Source organism: Xyrauchen texanus, chromosome 40, assembly GCF_025860055.1.
Source record: "Xyrauchen texanus isolate HMW12.3.18 chromosome 40, RBS_HiC_50CHRs, whole genome shotgun sequence".
NCBI classification, from domain to species: domain Eukaryota; kingdom Metazoa; phylum Chordata; class Actinopteri; order Cypriniformes; family Catostomidae; genus Xyrauchen; species Xyrauchen texanus.
Genome location: NC_068315.1, coordinates 3,887,331 through 3,907,399, shown reverse-complemented (window position 1 = coordinate 3,907,399; position 20,069 = coordinate 3,887,331). Strand labels below are relative to the sequence as shown.

General features: G+C 36.6%; 1 protein-coding gene and 1 long non-coding RNA gene across 7 annotated transcripts in view; one reads left to right on the top strand and one right to left on the bottom strand.

The window, feature by feature from the left end:
• The first annotated feature begins 1,615 nt into the window (after positions 1–1,615).
• Positions 1,616–7,173, top strand: LOC127633475 (uncharacterized protein C10orf143-like). Of its 6 annotated transcripts, none has more exons than XR_007969215.1 (5): positions 1,616–1,813; positions 1,923–1,970; positions 2,308–2,445; positions 5,307–5,372; positions 6,137–7,173. XR_007969215.1 is itself a non-coding variant. In XM_052112621.1 (4 exons), exons 1-4 carry the CDS (start codon positions 1,899–1,901, stop codon positions 6,164–6,166), a joined length of 303 nt encoding a protein of 100 aa, XP_051968581.1. In that variant the 5' UTR covers positions 1,616–1,898; the 3' UTR covers positions 6,167–7,173. The 6 variants fall into 6 exon arrangements, 4 of the variants coding, with proteins under 4 accessions (XP_051968581.1, XP_051968579.1, XP_051968578.1 ...); XR_007969216.1 differs by having other exon boundaries at positions 1,913–1,970; XM_052112621.1 differs by having other exon boundaries at positions 1,616–1,970; positions 5,310–5,372.
• The window catches only part of LOC127633476 (uncharacterized), a 19,537-nt gene continuing 5,513 nt past the window's right edge, over positions 6,046–20,069 (bottom strand). Inside the window, exons 2-4 of the long non-coding RNA XR_007969217.1 lie at positions 13,532–13,623; positions 8,354–8,589; positions 6,046–6,185 (exon numbers count right to left, since the gene is read on the bottom strand). This is a non-coding gene — a long non-coding RNA (uncharacterized LOC127633476). The remainder of the gene's footprint in view (positions 6,186–8,353; positions 8,590–13,531; positions 13,624–20,069) is intronic.

The following is a 20,069-nucleotide window of genomic DNA, read 5'->3' as shown; positions in this document are numbered from 1 at the left end:
TTTGACGGTACAAGGCTTGGTGAGTTTTCGTCCATTTCATATCTGAACACACACACAAAAAAGTTGATTTGATCATTCTAAGAGGTAGAAAAAAAGTCACACTTGTACTGTTCCCAGTCAAAAGTGACCACCATAGGAAATGAATGGGAAACACTGATTTGTTTGTTTGTTTTTTGTTGCATAATTAATTATATAAATTTAAAAAAACAGCCATAATGCAGAAAAAACACACAGACATGAAGGGGTGAGACTACCAAACATCACACACACACACACACACACACACACACACACACACACACACACACACACACACACACAAAGCCTAACTGATCAGACTATAAAACAAATTATTTCTTTTGAAATTTGTCAACAAAAAAAAAAAACAATCAGCCACAATGCAGAACATGCACTCACCAAAATAAATTGGTTAGACCATAACACATCTACAATTCTGAAAACGTGCACGCACACATTCATATTCACATTCACATTCATAAATACGGTTATTACTTGTTTATTTCAGGTCATTTTTCATTTTTGGAAGCAGGTATCATGCTGTTAATAATGCTGTTATTTAATGGTTGTTGGTTATTTTTATGAATTAGTTTGTACTTTGTAGCTGTTCTTTATTGCTGTTAGCTTCATTGATTTTCTTTACATAGAAGGACTATAGAGTTTTAGAATGCTAAGTTTGCCATTGAAAATGTAAATTCTTCTGTTTTAATTATCACTACACATTCATGTTCATTTACTTGACATTTATATTGAATTACTTTTAATGTTTGAAATAAATGATACAATACTTTCTCTATATATGTTCTGTCTTTGTAACACCATGTTCAGGGTTAACTGTAGTAGTAATAATAAGGCATTATTGCAAAAAAAAAAAAAAAAAAAAAAAAAAAACTCAAACAAACCAAACAAAATGCTAAACGTTGACAAAAGTAGTCTTTGATAATGCTTAATACCTGAATGCAGAACTTGACAAAATCTAGAAATAATCCTCAACAAGGGATGAATAAGTAGCCCTCTGTAGCCACCTATTGCTTATACTTGGAATTTCATCTGGATTTCATACATTTTATATTTTTAAACATGGACACCACAGTTTGATTCTTGAGACTTTAAGCTTTCAAACAGAATATGATTTATGAGGATTGGTTCAGTGTTTGAGAAAATATTAACAAAAAGGTCAATTTTTAATGTCAAGTTCAAGATCACTAAGGTAAATATAAATTAGTAAATAAAAAAATTATTAGGTCTAAATACCCCAAAACCCACTCAAAATGCACAACTGTAGTCCTTTTACATGATTGAAGTTATAGTTGTTAAAAAAAAAAATGTATAGCAATGAAAACAATTACACTCCTAATGTTTCCAGTCACTTTTGAATGCGGACAACTGTAGTGTGGTTCAATAATGAATGAAGAAGGCATATATTTTTAGACGTCACATTATTGGCCCACTCATTCGCGCCTATACTAGTGTGTCCAATGATAAGGCTGTATTCACTGAAGTCCCGCCTCCATTAGACTGTAATGTTCATTGATTGGCTGGATTAACAGTATGTCATGTATCTTGAACAGTACAGGAAATACAATACGGAATTATAACCAGGGAATGAAAGAATCGCATGGGACTGGAGCGGACGATCAATGCTGTTTTCACTTTTAAAATGCACTTTATTTATTTATTTTTTAACTTTACATTTTATAATAAATCCTCGAATATAGATGGATTAAAGAGCCCCTGGATGGAGCCTCTCAATGCGTTTTTTTGACATTGCATACTGATCTATTACGGTATTGTGGTGGGTTACATTCATTCTTCAGGTGTTTTCAATTAAATGCAAGCTGTATAGATAAAGCAATACTTTATTTCTCTTGAATAAATCAATGGATTGCATAAGTCCCATGCAGAACAAGAGAAGGCGCAGTGGAGAATTGGAACAGTGGCACACTGAGTCGGTAAGGCTTAATGTTGTTTCCTATATCTAACATCACATCATGTTTTATGCAGGTCAAGTATGTATTAATATAGTGTATGTTTTATTGCATTGACTTATCAAAACTCAGTTTGGCACTCTGTGGCATGTGCATGAACTATTGCCCTTTTAACAATAGTTGTTATTAGAACATATTAAACACCCAGCTGTATGATCACCTCTGGAAATAGTCGTCTGTTTTGGATTTATGGAAACAGTGAGCTATTTTCCCTGTGCACATGCATTGCATAATGGCACAGCAGCTGCATTGGTATCAATTGCTCTAATTGGTATCATGTTACTCTTTCTGAATTTCACAGAAAAGGTTGTGTAGTAGACTGGGAGGCTGTGACCAGGTTGAATATGGTGCAGTGATGGACACTCCAATGGACACTTGGGATCCCCCAAATCACAGCCCCCAAAATGGACACGGTGGCAATGGCCATGTCCCTAGCATGGTATATGATCTTGGATGTTTGTGCATTTTCTCCCTAGTCACATTTTATTTGTATTTTTTTTTTTGTGACACATACTGTAGCTCCCAATAGGACATTGTAAGGCATTAAAGTAATATTTATATCAGGGTTTAATACAATGAGGCACTTACAGTGGAAGTGAATGGGGACAATCTATAAACGATAAAAATACTTTCATTGTAAAAGTATTGCTACCAGATGTAAACAATATATGTGTAAACTTGATTTTAGTGTAAATGGTAAATGGTCTGCACTTATATAGCGCCTTTTTAACCTTAACGGTATTCAAAGCGCTTTACACTGTGACTCATTCACCCATTCGCACTCATACACCAATGACGGCAGAGCTGCCATGCAAGGCGCTAGCCTGCCATTGGGAGCAACTTGGGGTTCAATGTCTTGCCCAAGGACACTTCGGCATATGGAGTCGTGTGGGTCGGGAATCGAATCACTAACCCTGCAATTAGTGGCCGGGGTAAAATCTTTTTAGTGTGTCGTAACGCTGTAAACCCTAAAACAACCATAAAATTATTATACATTTTCTGCCTTTAAAGCCTCAAAAATTGGCTCCATTGACATCCATTGTAAGTGTCTCACTGTAACCCAGATTTTTGCTTTTTTAAAGAAAAGGAGGGACGAGTCCAAATTAATTTTGTGATTATCAACATAATACCACAAATGCTGTCAATTGAGCTTAACTTCTTTTGAACCTGGAATATTCCAGTTATAAAAATGATTTTAAAACCCCTGTAACTCCTTTCTGGTAGCCCATAATTCCAATGCAATATAAGTAGGTTAAAGATTAAGAACATCCGGTAGGACTCAAAGAGTATTTAAAAATATCCTGTAAGAATTTGTTTATCCATTATGATCCGATCCCATTAGGATCCGATAGTATTGGTTGCAAATTATGACAAATTAAATATTCCTGTAGGGATTTTTAACTAAGACTCTCTCTTATTTTCCTCCTCTTGTTTACAGTGTCATGAGGAACATACCTATTACTCTTATCTGATGTTATTGTGTTAATGGTGCATGTGGAATGCAGAGGTTAAAGGTCATAGTCTATTAGATGTTCTGTTTTATTGCACTGATTGGCTTGTAAAGCCCATAGAAAGTAATAATTTACTACTAATACAATCTTAGTGCTGTTTGAGTTCTTAAGTAAGGGTTAATGTACAGTCAGCCAGTTGTTATTGCAAAATAAACCCTGTCAGGGAGATTAGGACCCCAACGCGAATGCGCTCTGTTGATGTGCTCATCAACTAACTGCTCATTATGCCTCTTATTACAAGACTATTTGCCAAATATGTAATTAAAATGCAGATGAAACTTTGATTTGAGTTGAAATTATTTTATTAGCTTATAGAGATCACACAGTGATCAGAGAAGCAGAAGAGATGGCTTCCAATACCCAGATGATCAGTTTGAAATGTGAAGGTGCGGTTGTTACTGGGCAATATCAGACAGCTAGATGGCGCCATTGAGCAATGACAATCGAGCTGTATAATAATATAAGAAAACATTTCATACAAAAGGAAAACAGGGTATTTATAACATCTGTTTTAGTCTTCCAGCTTGCTTACTTAAAGGGGTCATGAAATGCTCTTTTTGTTTTTTTATATAGTTTTATTATCTTCCGTGAGGTCCACTGATAATGTTAGTAAAGTCAAAACAGTCATAATTTAGTAATACATTATCATTTTCGTTCGTTTTTTCATTCTCAGTTTTGGCCTCAGCTCCACCTTTAAACATCAATGTAAACACCCACTGTTCTGATTGGTTAACAATGTGCAGCCCCTCAAATTTAGCCATATTTGAAACTCATTCTGAAGAAAATGAACAAACTCCACAAGATCTCAACATTTATAAAACAAAATTTCAGAGTTTACAGATAACACGTATCCAACAAATTGCATCAGAATATATAAAACTGTTCATTCCAAGCACAATTGTTAACACACACCCTGTCTACAACGGACACGAGCGTCGCATCAAAAGCAATGGAACCCATTATAATCAATGTTGCTGTCTACCATGGTCTGTTGCGGCATGCTGTCCTGCATTACGCATACAGTAAACAGTTGACCCTTTCCATTTTGTGCTGCTCCCGCTGGTGCTACTACTGCCAACAACACAAATAAACGGTTTAGAAACTTTGTGTTGATGCGCCCGGTGTAGACAGCCTCAAGCTGTTGCGCCGCGTCAACAGATGCGCCCGATGTAAACAGTGTGTCAGCACCATAAAATATTCATGAATGGAACTGTTTACTTACATTTTAGATCCGGTCCAAGTGTATTAACTTCCCCATCCTTCAATAACAATTCCTTTGCAAAGCTTGAATCGTTTCATGACTGGTTCACAAGCAATCCACGCTGTAATATCCTGCACGGACATGCATATTGCTGGAAATGCATCAAAACTGTCAACGATGTCCATCTAGTGTGTGTTTACTTACATCAACAATTAAAAATAGCGCAGATGGGCAGCCTGTTTCTCTCTCTCTCTCTCTCTCTCTCTCTCCCTCTCAGAGTACAAACCAATCCCCCAGTGGGCAGGTTGATGTTGTTGCTGTAGAGGCAGTCATGAATTAATGACTACCCTGTGTGACATCACAATATTACGGAAGTAGAGAACAAAGCACTTTGGCAACTTGGTTTCAATAAATGCTTTTATTGCATTGGGGATTAAGATTTGAGTTCTGAAATGTACAGTATGTTTTCATAGTAGAAAATAAAACTCTTATTTGTCAAAATATCAAGGAAAATCTGATTCCTCATGACATAACCCCTTTAAATATCTTTTAGCAAAACTTTAAACTGTATGTGTTTGGACTTGTCAGCAGGTGTTAGCAGCCCCAGGACGTGGTGCAGGACAGGGTTGCCCCAGGTGTATGGCTGGTGAACCTGTGAGTAATGTAGTATTTTGTTTTCCATTACATGCTCAATGTTAAGGGCTGTTCACACTGCCCAAAGAATAGATCACCTAAAAATGTTATCATTTTCTCACCCTCATATCATGTTCCTTGCGGGAAACACAAAATAATGAGATGTTTGGCAGAATGTCTGAGCTTCTGCTTTCCATACAATGAATGTCAACTGAAACTCTGTTCTGGAACCCACACTTTTCATTTTCCAATCAATCCTGATAAGATCAAGGCCCGCCCTACATATTTTGTCTCGTTGAATATCCTGTTTCGGAAATGCATCACATTATGGAAGTCAAATGTCTTGTCATGTTGACTTTAATATTTCCCAATTTATAAGTTCAGACAAAGCTAAGAATAATGTGGATAATGTCACTTTTTATATGAGCGATTTATCAAAAATGTCTTTGTGCAACACAAACACATGATTCCTACCTACAGCATTTTCATACACACCGGACAATGTTAATATAAGCAGTCTAATTGCCTTAGGAAATGTTGTACTTCCTGCAAATCAATATTTATTCATGATGATAAAGAAATGCACATTTTGAATGGTTTTCCCGCAGGCCACGGTACCTGCCGGCTGATCTAACCACTCTGCTTTGCCTAAGACACGGGAACACTCAGCATTAATGAATATCAATTTATGAAGGGTTAATGATCATTGTACATACAATGCATTGTGTGTTGAGTGAAACTGACCTGTCACATCAATGTTTCTCTCTTTCTCTCTCCTCTGGCAGGGCCATATAAACCATATCATGAGGTATTGATCTGCCGGGCCGATGACTCCTGGAGAAAAAAATGAATTGACTGAATGAACGGGAAGACAAAAGGCGATGCAATGAAACTGGAGAAGCAGTCTGCACTTTATTTGTGCTGTGTGGGTTTTTCCGCATACGTTGTGCCTTTCATAGATTTCAAACTCACCTCACTTGTAGTACTGTTTTGTTTTGTAGCAAAATGCAGTTTACAATACCAAGCGCAATCCAGTTATAAGAATAGCAATTAATGATGGTTTGGATCACACTGCAGTTAAATGTGTAGACACATTTTGAATGCGCTGCTTAGCACTATATACATAATAATTTATAAATAAATAACCCTGTAATTCTAATGTAAACAAAGTCAATGCAACTAAATGAGTAATTTTATACACTATTTTTCTAAAAAATACAAACAGAATTTTTATCTATAATGCATGTTAATCCAAGTGTATATTTGGATTTTTTTAACTGCGTTCTTGTGAAGTCTCCATGGTTTATGATGATGCGTTCTTCATTTGGTTTGTATAGATTCTGTACCATAGTAAAAATGTACTAATTTCAACCTCATTTAAATATAAGGACATTTTTTAGATGGGTAAAAACCCTGACAGTGTTTTGTTTTATCCTAATCAGTATGTTTTGTATGGAAGCCCATTTCTGCAACATTCAAAGAAAAGCAAATTGTGCTATGGCAAGTCATTATGAGATACAAATTCAGAATTTTGAGATTAATAATTTTGTTATAAAAAGTCATTGTTCTGTAATAGTCATTATTATGAGAGTAAACATCAGTATTATGAGATTCTAAATCAAATGAGACCCTTTATGAGATGTGAAGTCACAATTAAGAGAATAGTCAAAATTCAATTATGAGATAAAAAAAAATCTATATTATGATTGCCATAATGAGGTAAAAATTAAGATAAACATCTCAAAATAATGAGTCTTTATCTCAATTACAAATTTGCATCTCATAATTATCACTTAATTAAGCAACTTTTTGTATTTTTATTGTTTTATTAACACTATAAAAACATTTTGGAAAACATTTCAATGTGTTTATGGATTTAATCTAAATGTATCCTTTAAAAATAACAATGCAGGAATGTATATAAAGTCTAATTTGAGTAAATATTTTTGTATTCTGTATTTTCTGAGTTTGAGAGGCACATTCAGACTTTAAAAATCAATATATGGGACAATGTCCGCTCTTCCTAAAAGTGCACACAAGGTGGCAGTGTCACACAGGGAGACTTGGGTCAGTCAATTATTCAAAGCACATGTACCGGAATAGTTACCAACAAAATCTTTTCAATATTTCAGAAACTGCTATACAGAGATGTATGATAATGCACTTGAAACGTACCTGGCACTTTACCAATATCAAAAATGTTTATTTAATCAACATGTATAACAAGTTGTGCAATACACCTGTCAATGTATATAGCCTATAGGCTACATGCTACTAAATATATATATTTTGTTTAACATATTGCCTAATGGAGATGTATCTTCTCGATAGTGGCTCTGGTTAATAAGAAAAACACCAGCATCAGGTATTGATGCTTTTTCCATGCGGAGCAACGACTTTTAATCATCTATTCCCCTCAGATGTGAAGTTTTAATACTCGTTTTGACACGAGCAGCTCTTTTCACAGATATGACTTCTTCAAGCTGTGGCCCAGCTCATAAAACAAACTTCTCCGACAAGAGGAGACTTATAATAGTGGCACAGTGACCGTGTATTCATAAGCCATTGTTTCTGCCCCTGTAAGTTATAAAGGAATTACCTCAGCTCAGAAGGAGCCGTGGGGACGGGCCGAAGTTTGTGCTAAGTCAACCAAGATGGATTTAAGAATATTACCAGCTCAATCTTCCTCACCCTCCCCGAGTGTTAGCTTTTGTCGGTGGAGAAATGAGAGGCAGCCTTCAGACAAAGCTTGACCTCTTGGGGCCGGCTCTCAGAGCCTAGATTTTCAATAATGTAGGACAATAAAGCTTAGTCCTATAACCTACTGCAATATGCTACAAGTGTAAAGAGCTTAGCTGCTAATAAAAGAGGTCGCGAGGAGAGAGGACGTGGAAAACAACAACTCATCTTCAAAATTCTTATTTGGAGATCAAGTGCGGCCCATAATAGCATTTCATAAGGACAGTAATGAGATGCTGAGGTGCAAGATGAGGAGATCATACCGGTCAAGCCTGACAACTGCAGTTTGGCAGTGGATATGAATGTGGGGTCTTCTTGAATTCCCATCGAGCGCTTGTGACAGGTGCATATCTGTTTGTTTAGATGTCGGTGTGATTGCCCTCATAGATGAATTATTATTTTTCTCTTCCACTCCCTCTGCTCTCCATATGACCTGCCACTGCGTAGGCCCGCTCCTGCTTTTTTCTCCATAAGTGGCCCAGGTTGCTGGTGTGTTTTCCTTAGGGAGACAAAGGGCTATTATGGGTTTATTGTACAGATCCGTGGGGTCATAGTACACGGTGTGCACATGCAGAGGAAATTTCCAGTCCTCTTTCATTTGTCAGCAGAGAGAAAAACCAATCAAGCGGTCAAACTTGCTGACTAGCTGCTTTGTTCATTATACATGCATTAATGATGATAGAAACATTGGCTGTGTTCAGAATGCCTTGCTAGTTACTGCATACTAAATACTAGTTTTTCATTAAGTGAAAGCATGCTATCATACTACTCTTACTATGTGAGGTATACAGCCCATACAGTTCAAAGTTTCCCATAGAATACCTGTATACATTTGCCAAAATGCACAGTAGCTATACAACAGCTTTTCAAACTGGGGTCTGGGTGGGGACCCCCAGAGGGGGCCGCAAGGAGATATAGGGGGTCTTGCGGAAAAAGTAAGCATTTACCAAATCTGACATTATTGGTGTTTTGTTCTGTTTCCTACTATAATAGATTTCAGTTGAATTGAAAAAAAATTTATTCAGGCTAATACATCTAACAATACTCCCTCCAGTAGTGGACAGAAAGAAAACATGTGGTAAAATATTTGTATTTATATATGTGACAATTTTTTATTTGATTCGACAATATAAGTAAGGGATAATGTAAGCCAGTTGTTATCGCAAAATAATAATACAAAATAATAAATGGACATTATATGGATTTTTTACATAGAAATTATGTAATTATGTGAGAAGAAATAAATTGCTGAACAGCTGAATTCCACCTGGCTTTTAATTTGTGAAAATGACCATCTGACGGCTCATTATCCAGCTTATAACAAGACTGTTTGCTAAACATGTAAATGAATGAAGCATTGATTAGGGTTGAAATTATTTTATTAACTTACAGGTAGCAGGAAAGATGACTCGCAATACCCAGATGACCGGTCTGATACATCTTAATTCCCAGATGTACGGTTGTTACTCAGAGATCACAGACCGCTAGATGGCGCCATTGAACAATCAGAATCAAGTATTCCAGAGACCCACGTAATAAAATCCAAAAATTACATTTTGCAAACAACATATTTTATTTAATATATCATGCAGTGGGGATTTCTTTAAGACTGCAAGGGAAGCTCAGCTTCCCCTATAATGTCAAAAAAATAATGGTCAAATATGTACTATTGTGTAAACAATTTATTGACTAAAAATGCGTTAGAACACGTTCATCTCGAAGACGAGTTCGTTCAGAATCAGCTACATTACATATAGCAGGTCGGCTGACTCGATTTACTTCTCATACATTCCCGTAGCGTCAGTGCATTTCCCTGTTGAAGCCGAGCGTCCATTGACTTCAATGGGGCTGCTCTGAACAGTTATTTTCAGTGCTCCGAAAATAGACGGTCATTGGATAAATGCTGCGATTATGTCCCGCCCACGGACGCTCAGCGTCTCTGGGGGTGAATGAGGAGTGGGCTGGCCCGGACTCCGGGCTTCCGCGTGATGATTGGAGGATCTGTCGAAAGACTGCATCTCCTTTTGATTGACAGCTGAATCTGTACTATAAGAAGTCACTGAAGCTATTTCGCGCTCAGTCCCATCGCGGATTTCTCAAGTGTAGTCGAAAGACAAACTGCTGCAACCTATTTCTTTATATTTGTTTGGCGAAATTGCTAGTCAATTTGCATAATACATTTCACACAATTATACACCACATTCCTTGTTTCAGTTTTACAAAGTTTAATATATTTTGTTTTAGAGCGTTCATTCGTTCGTTCGTTCGTTCGTTCGTTCATTCATACAGTAGGCTAGGCTAGCGTCGTACGGGTGAAACTGCGCACGATGGCAGATGGTGCTAATATTGTCGACCTGATTTTGGCGAAGCCATTTGAAAGTCTTCCTTACGAGGAAAAAATTAGAATTAAACAGCAGGGCAGATCAACACCTAAGATTGATTTAGTGCAAAAAATAGGGTAAATACGTTTATAATGTAGGCCGAAAATGAGCTTCCCCTCTTTGAAAGACCAGCAGCCGCCACTGATATCATGTTTACTATTTTTCTTACACAGCATTGAATTTTATACGGATCATTATATATTGGGGCATAGGCTCTAACGGGGGGCTGGGGGAATGATTTGCCTCAAGCTCTTTTATTTTGGCAAATGTATTATGTTATACAGATATTTTCTGAAATATTGCATACCGGTTACTGTGTGTGTATATATAAATATATATATATATTGCAGAAGTAGTAAAAATAACATGTTTGCATAATATTCTGAACATAACCATTGTTTGGGTCATCAAAACAGAAAGATAAGGAGCTTTTGTTGTAAGCAGACCCTTCTTAAGACCTAAGAATCATGTAAAAACTAGATTTTTCTGTTTCTTGTTAAGAATTCTCTCTTAAAGAGTCCAAAGGCCAACACGTAGCAGTGACACATTTTCCGCTTCCTGAAGTTTTAGGCCCGTTTCTTTCATGACTGTGTTATTTTCTCGATCTCATATACTCTTACACCATTTCCACCTACTTTGTTTATGAGGCTTTGATCCACAATATTCTAGGCTAAGTTACACCCATGCACTGCAAAGTGAACCTGTCGGCATTGTTCCCAATGGGAACCTAATACTCGTGGAGCCTTTCCTCTCTCCTCTCAAAAAAACTGCTCTCTTTAGTAACAGAATTCTCCAAAGATGCTGAACAAAAGGTCATGCACAAAGACACAATTTTATGCTCCTTTAATGAATCAAATTTGCTACCTCTGCACTCACTTAAAGATACTTTGCTAGATAACGGCACATTATCAAAACCCTCATCAATAAAGGGCGTAACGTGATGAATGCGTTTAAAGCGAGCGGGAAATGTAAATGCGCCACACGGTTGACCTGTGTGTATACAGTATATGACCATTTTGCCCCTTTTAGATATCTACATCTTTCAGCCTAATCTTTTGATGTTTCCTGTTTATGAATGGACTCAAACCTGCACATTGTAGCAAAGAATAAAGACCTGTGGAGGTGTCTGTGTTATATCTGTTAAAGAGAGTCTCACAGACATGAATGTGGGGCACTGATTCATTGTGTCCTTGCGGTTGCCTCATTCAAACTCTCATGGAAGCTCTTTGTCCTAAATCTTAAGATCTGTCCATTTACTATCACGCCTGACAATGCTCTCACAGACTTTTAATATGCGTTTGAGGACTGGTGTCTTGGCATTTGTTAAATTGCTTTCATAAATAGATGATCTAGGAGGGATTCCGAGGATTGCATGTTTATTTATTTATTTAATTTTAAAAGAATCAATATCCCATTGCAGAGAGAGATTTTGTAATGTGTAACCTTTAGCCAATATGTTTTATTCATCTTCAGAAGAAAACGTGGAATGCAGAGGCCTGAACAACTGTGAAATATAGAAATCAGACCACAAAAATAATATTCTCTCAGTATGCTGAAACCCCTTAATTATTCTGAGGATCATTTTAAAGAACAAAGCTAGCAAAATATAAAACAATAGCCCAGGTTGTCTTTTGTTCTACATCATGAAACCTTTGCAGGGGGAAAGCAATCATATAGTGAGCCTAACACCTTTATCAAATATTTATGTGACATAGCATGATGTCAATGCCAGAGCAGTATAAAAAAGATATAGAAATGAATGGTTAAGAGGGTTAATTTCAATAAAACAAGTCATATTTTATCCCGAGTCCCAAAAAGGAAATTTCTTATACTGTATTATATTAAAACAATATTTTTATTTAAATCAGCATACATTTTGCTGGTTAAATTTGACAATTTAAACTATATATCTTTGCTTTATAATGCATTAAAGTAATGCTTAATTGTCATTCAAATAAAGTCACAATGCAAAAGTGGTCCTTAATGGTCCTAAAAATACAGTTTTCCTTAGAGCAAATTATAATTGCTTAGATCTTTCTTTTTATTTTAAGTATGAAGGGGGACGTGTTCTTGACAGGTTTTGTGAGCTCCATAATTCATGTTTTGTGTGATAGGTTCCAAATAACGCCATACTATTTCAATAGTTTTATTAGATTATCTATTGTGTTTGTTGATCTGTCACAAACCATGTAGAAATAGCTTCCGCATTGAAACAAACACACATCAAATCATGTACAAATGTGCTTTTATTTTCGAAAAGCCACATCTTTTAGCATCGCACGCTCTCCTGGGGACGTAGACCTCAGTGAGACCTCTTTCCCTTCTGTGAAAAAACAATAGCACAACTGATTCCGGTGTATTTTAAGGTTCTTTACTTAGCCTGGATCACCTCTGTGGCTCTAGTGAGCCTTGACAGTGCTCGAAGCTCTCCAGGCGCTCAAAGCATTCCCCAAAGACCCGCACAACATACATGATGCCATGAAAGCATGTAAAGTAGCACTGCCGTGTCGACCTGTCAGTCAGGAGCCAGACGCCGCTAACAGTTGAAATGCTGGAAGTGTAAAAGCACGTACACACACACTCACATACATAAAAAACAGGCCTCTCTCTCTCTGTTTAACGCCAGGCTGCATGTCAGAAGACTAGCTATGACTGAAGGGAACAAAAGAAACGGAAGCCCACGTGTGTCATGCAGGAAGGGTGCAAAAGCAACTAATGCTTACGTTTTATCTCCTCTCACCCTCCTGATAAAGAAAATAAAGCATATTATGATTAATAATGCATGCCAAGTTCACAGCTCCTCTGTCTTGTTTGTATCTACGCAGCAGTCGTGGTAAATACGTTGGAAGATGTTTACAGAGGAAGCGGCGCACCTTGCTTTAAAGGTTAAATCAAATCCGAGTCAAAGAGGGGCGAACTTGCAGCATGTCCCCTGGGGAACCGCGGAAAGGTAAAGAGAATTAAGACGCATGCTGTTCTACTTGATAAGAAACTTTGCAGGCAGAGACAGCTCTGTCGATTCACACGAAGCGCAGATTCAATTCACGCCTTTCTACTTACCTCCAGCAGCCAAAATGGGCTGAACGTGTTGCTAGATGTTTGCTGATTAGCTTGAAGTATAAACTGCAGGCAGAGTAAATGCTGGAAAACACCTGGATGTGAAGTAGGCCAGAAAGCATTTAGTTTCCTCCAAAATAACTGCTGTGTTGACAGTTTGGGGTAATGATTTTTGTCAGAAATAAGCATTTACAGGGCAAAACTAAGAGGCCCAGAAGTCAAATCTACCCAAGGGTGTGAAAAAAGTGTTAGTCTACTTAAGGATTTCGCATATGCTCTCAGACTGACGGCACTTAAAGGAATATTCCGGGTTCATTACAAGTTGAGCTCAGTCGGCAGCATTTTTGGCATATTGTAAATTACCATAAAAATTAATTTCGACCTGTCCCTTCTTTTCTTTTAAAAAAGCTAAATTTGAGGATATACAGCGATGCACCTATAATGGAAGTGAATGGGGCCAATTATTTGGAGGGATAAAGGCAGTAATGTAAAGCTTATAATTGTATAAAAAGCTGTTAAAACTTGTGTATTATAAAAGTGGTTTAAATTGTTGTTTTTGTGGAATTACAGAGTTTACAGAGATATGTCTACATCATCAACAAAATTGTAACATTGGATATAGCTTCACACAGAAAGGGTTATTAAGTGATTTGATCATACTAAAATCATGTTAACACACATATTGTTTACGTCTTGTTGCTATATGTTTGAAACAGTGAGTATTTTAACATTTACAGACCGCCCCATTCACTTCCATTGTAAGTCCCTCACTGTACCCATGATTTTTGCTTCAACATTCATGCCTTCGATTGAGCTTAACCTGTTATATTCCTTTAAATAAGATGTTGGTGTACATGTTTTTATAATAATAATAATAAGAAGAAGAAGAATTCCTTACATTTATATATAGCACTTTTCTAGGCACTCAAAGCGCTTTAAATAGCATAGGGATGATGCGACGGCAGCCATAGTGCACCAGAACGCCCACCAAACACCAGCTATTGGTGGGGAGGAGAGAGTAGAGTGATGTAGCCAATTCAGGGATGGAGATTAATACAAGGCCATGATAGATAGGGGCCAATGGGGGGAATTTGGCCAGGACACCGGGGTTACACCCCTACGCTTTACGAGAAGTGTCCTGGGATTTTTAATGACCACAGAGAGTCAGAACCTCGGTTTAACATCTCATCCGAAGGACGGTGCCTTTTTACAGTATGGTGTTCCCGTCTCTATACTGGGGCATTAGAACCTATCGTTAAATAATGCTAATCATTTTGGGACAAACGAAAGATAGCTCTTAGAGTTAGTCAGTTATTTTATCTGTGAGGTCATGCAGTAAATATATATGTCCCCATCATTAATGTATGTAATATACTGGATAAAAGATGGAACAAAATCACATTGTGTTCAAACAAAACATGTTTTCTTGGGAATATTGTTTTTAATTAGTAATCAGTTTATAGAGCGTCCTATTCCTCTCTCACTTTCCATGAGTCTTTTCACATATCTAACAAAATACATTTCCTTAATGACATCATCCTCTAGGAAGTGACATCATTTTGCTGGGAAACAACAACAACACACATATCAAGTAATAGCAATAGATTTCTGGAATCCTCTCACGTCTGAAACAGTCAATTTTATTTGATGAAATTACATAAATCAGTAGGCCTATAATATAAAACATTTTCTATATTTATAAATATGAACATTAACTAAGTTGACACCCTCTTGTAAGCCACCTCTCAATCTGGCTCTGGCCAGTGGATAACTTTAGATCTTTATTTTAATCCTGTTTGGCATCCTTTCAATTTCTTGCCATTGTGTAAATAATCATGTACAAGTTTTAATGAACAAAGTTGAAGTGCCTGACCAGAGCAGACCCTCTTTTTTTATTTTATTTTTCGAAATACTCCCATAAAAACAATGTTGATGACACAAGCATATTTTTTTATTAAAGTGTCCAAAATGTAAATGTGAGAGTTAAGGTGGCAAATGTTAAATTATGTGAGTAGTTCAGTTATGTTTATGATCACAATTAGTCAATGGAATTGCGATTTCAATGAATGAAACATCCACCTTTGTCTTTTGTTCTCCATTTCCAAAGAAGCACACTTTGAAAGCAAATCTCATTTACTGCCTGTATTTCACCTTCCTAACCATTTCACAATGATTTTCTGTACAAATATACACCAGTGCATCATTTTTATTTATCACATATTTACCCCATGCTACAGCTCAATGAACAAAATCATAATAAACAATAAACACATTTCAGTGCGCGGTCTCTGTGATCAAAGCTTTGGCAGCCTAATCTAACCAATTAATCCATTTATCAGCTGCGTACTAACAAACATGCCCTCCATATGCTGTTTCCAACACACCCTCTTCCTCGCAGCTCAGGAAACTGGGACGGCGCTCCACGAAGGCGATGTGTTCACCACAATCACGTCGTTGTTCATTCCCTTAGATTTTTAAATCAGTGCAAATGACTGGTGCAATTCAGCACCTGCATTCTCTGAAAAGTTCCACACATGCATAGACAAACGTGCATTTATAAAGAAGAAAATAATACATGTGAAATTGGGGGTAAAAGGTTTTCAACGCAGATGTTGCATTTCACGGTTTAATTTAAAGCTCTCTGAAATTTCTCACAGCTTTTTTCACCTCTGTGGTCCCGGTACACAGTGCCGAGCTGACAGCACTTATTTTAAGCATTTTCTCTGATTTTTTTCTTCTTCTTTTTCACGGCAGCATCTTCATCTTTCTGTCTGTTAATAATGTAGAGTTCACACATCAGAATGATCTTCGTGTTCTCCATTTGAGCAGATTTTCTTTTGTACATCCTTTGCCTTTTTCCTACTCTCTGTGAAATCTGCCAGAAATTGTCAAGTCTCAAACTGCGTATGACAGCTGCTTCTGCCAAAACTACATGCATACAGCTTTACAACACCACAGAAACAGTGGAAATCCCTTTAATCGGAAGACCACACAACTAAACTTGATGTCTGAGCTGTTTTCTTGTGTTTCATTATAGAAATCAATGTGCTAAATTGGAATAAGCCACATCCAACATCAATGATCGTTTGATTGACAAGACAATGTGTGGATTGAGCTCATTAAAAATCTGTGATTTTTTTTTTTTTCATTTAAATCTAGAAAAGAACTGTTTATTTTTTTTATTATTTTGGGAAAATAAAAAGCTATGTTAAATGAAGGTATATGTTTAACCCTGAGAGACCTAACATGGTATAATTGCAAATGTTTGTTTACAGCAATAAAAACATTTTTATTTTTATAAAATGGTAATAAACTACACTTAACAGTAGATGACATTCTGAACTGTATGAAACCAGGCTGACCTAACCCAACAACAGTTTTGGTGCATGGGGGGAAAATGCATATTGAATGTTACATCTTGCTAATAATTACCTAAAAGAAAAATGTGCTTAAAAAAATCAAGATTTTCCCATAGAATGCCATTATTTTCTTAAGTCACACAAAATTCACCCCAAAGCAAACTATGCTTAAAGACCAAGATTTTTATAATCAGTGGCTTCCTTAAAACATGATCAAGGAGGCAACAAAGAAAATATGTCAATCTTTATGCTTGGGTGTAATTTTGCACAATTTCTAGGTTGGAAATTTGGCCGAAACTGACAATCATTTTCAAGTGCTGCATAACAAGGATAATCGGATTTTGCACAAACTTGTGAAGTCCATGCCAGCGCGAGTGCTTGTTATCATTAAAATAAGTAGACAGTTCTGAAATGCATGTTCAGCTTTTCACTTACTGTAAATAGTGCCTATTTTAATGAAACCATTTGCATGAAATTACAAACCGCCAAATAGAGCATTTGTTTTAGAAGTCTCAGGCGTTAGGACCCCACTGTATTTTTTGTTCGATATATTTCGGAACATTTTGGGAGTTTGTTGGGGCATTATTCTAAGATCCTCTTAGAGTTCTAAGTGTAATGCATCCCGAAAGAGGCTGCATGGCAATTTCGAGGAATGCACGTCTGATGTGTGTTGCACTTTAAAATAGATAAAATGCTGCTTTTAGGAATTAAATAAATCTAGCAGCTGTTTTCATCTCCATCTTTTGAGGAATATCATTAAAGAGGCTGTTTGTTTGCTTCCTCTGCGTGATTAAAGGTTCAGTTATGCATGTGGGCGGCGTCGAGCATCTTTAGAATGTAACTGCGAATCTGTTCAGGGCAGAGATACAGTAGAAACCACTGAAGATGGAGTTATCCCCATGGTATAAAAGACACACACGCACACACTTAATCAGACTGCCTTCCCATCTCTACAGCCGTGGGACTTGTCATTACAGCAGCCTGTTTCTAGACAAAGCCAATTGTTCACCATCCAGTGCACACCCCTTTATCTGTGGATACATTTTGAATTCTTGGATTAATTCATTTGTGAAAATGAAAAATGGCCCTTTTGGGTGTGCAATGATGTATATCAGTGAAAGAATACTGAAACAATCCAGGCTTGATATGCAATTTATATATTCAATAATATCAAAAAAGTGCCTTAATGTACTATCAAAACTTCTATCTAGTGTATATTAAGGTTACATGATTAATTATGTATGGGCTAATACTGCACCATGGCACAATCTGACCTGCCATTATGTGAATGTAAGACACGTCTCTAAGTGAGTGTGCGCCTCCACTCTTACGACAGTGCCCACTGGGAATTGAAACTGCAACGTAACACAGCAATAAGGGGCTGTGCGAACTTTGACCTGTTGACCCTCCCTATTAGAGCTGGCAGCTGGGGAATTTCATTTTGATACTGCAAGGCAGTCACTAACAGTCCCGCTTCGTGGTACGAGTTGTCATTTCTCACATTTTCAATTTCTTTCCTCCGTAGTTTTCATTTCATAGAGTTGACCTTTTTGACTCTGTCATGTGGAGCGTTGGGGTGATGTGGTCTTAAGGAAATAGCACAAAATTCAGAATGATTCATCGTTGGACTATATTTACCAGACACATTGTGTCATGGTTTATCTCACGAGTTGTGACAATAACGTGCAATAAAGTGAAAACCCAACAAATTGATATAAGAATAATAGATTGCTTTGTTTAATCTGCAAGTAAACTGCTGATGTTTCCTAAGGAATGTTTGTATGCAGATGGGCCTGTATCTCCAACTGTCAACATCCTCTTCCCGTAATGTCCCAAAATATGCTCAAATCCATCTGAGCATGCAGCCTTTTACATTTCATATTTAGAATGAACACATATATTTGTAAGCATAGGCTAGTTCTATTCTCTGTTAAAATTAATATCATTTTCTGTCTCTGAGCTATTAGTCCATAATATAATACATTTTAGATGAAAATAAATATAGAAATGAATAAATACAGTAAGTGGAACATCATCAGTGTTTTCTGAGCAGACAGGTGAATTTCTCACCTCTGTGAAAACAGCAATGTTATAATGGTTTCAAACAATTAATTCCATGTTTGCTTAATGCTAAAAAGGATAGTTTTACACATAAATGCAAATTTTCCATCATTTACTCACCTTCATATTGTTCTAAACCAATATAATTGTCTTTGTTATATGACACACAAAAGGTAGAATGGTATAGATATGATTTAGTGAATGGTGACTGAGGCTGAACATTCTGCCTAACATCTCATTTTGTGTTCCATTTAAAAAAGGAAATCATATTGGTTTGGAACAACATCAGGGTGAGTAATTGATGACAGAATTCCCACTTTTGGGTGAACTATCCCTTTAAATATTAAACTATTCTACATTGTAATTTCTGCATTGGTGCAAATAATAATTTTGCATTTGTGAATAATAATGTTGGATATGTTAAACAATATTATATTAAAATAGATGCAGAAATAAAAATAGAAATCAATAAATAAATGTAAACGTTTTCTCAGCAGACCGGATTTGAACTTGCCTCTGTGAATAGAGCAATCATTATAATGTTTAAAAACGCTGCATCTTTCACTTTTGATTAATGCTTAAACGGATAGTTCACACAAACACACAATTGGCTCACATTTATGTTGTTCCAAACCCAAATTACTTTCTGTTTTCTGTGCACGAAAGGTTGAGAGTGGTGGAAAGGTAGATACATTTGTTATTTTGTTTATTTTTTTCCAACCCTCCACACATTGGAAGTGAATGGTGACTGACATTCTGCTTAAAGTCATACAGGTTTGGAACAATGCGAGTGTGAGTAAATGATTGCAGAATTTTAATTTTGGGGGGAACTATGCCTTTAATTACACATTTCTGTAATTTATGCATTGGTGCAATAAATAAATATATATATGAATTTGAGGAAAATATATTTGCTCATGTGAACCCACAAGACATTTGAAGAAAAGTGTTACTGGAAATATGCATATAAATTCCATATGCAGAAGTTATGTACGATAAGTGTGTTAAATGAATAAGCATATTCAATAAGCAAATTAGTGTGATGTTCTATTCTATTCTATTCTATTCTATTCTATTCTATTCTATGCAGCCCCTGACCCGAGGCACAGACTGCAGGATAT

Coding starts and splice junctions, on each gene's coding strand:
- LOC127633475 (XM_052112617.1), top strand. CDS start 1,899: ATGGATTGCATAAGTCCCATGCAGAACAAGAGAAGGCGCAGTGGAGAA. Junction 1,971..2,307: donor AACAGTGGCACACTGAGTCG/GTAAGGCTTAAT, acceptor TGAATTTCACAG/AAAAGGTTGTGTAGTAGACT. Junction 2,446..5,306: donor ATGGCCATGTCCCTAGCATG/GTATATGATCTT, acceptor TGGACTTGTCAG/CAGGTGTTAGCAGCCCCAGG.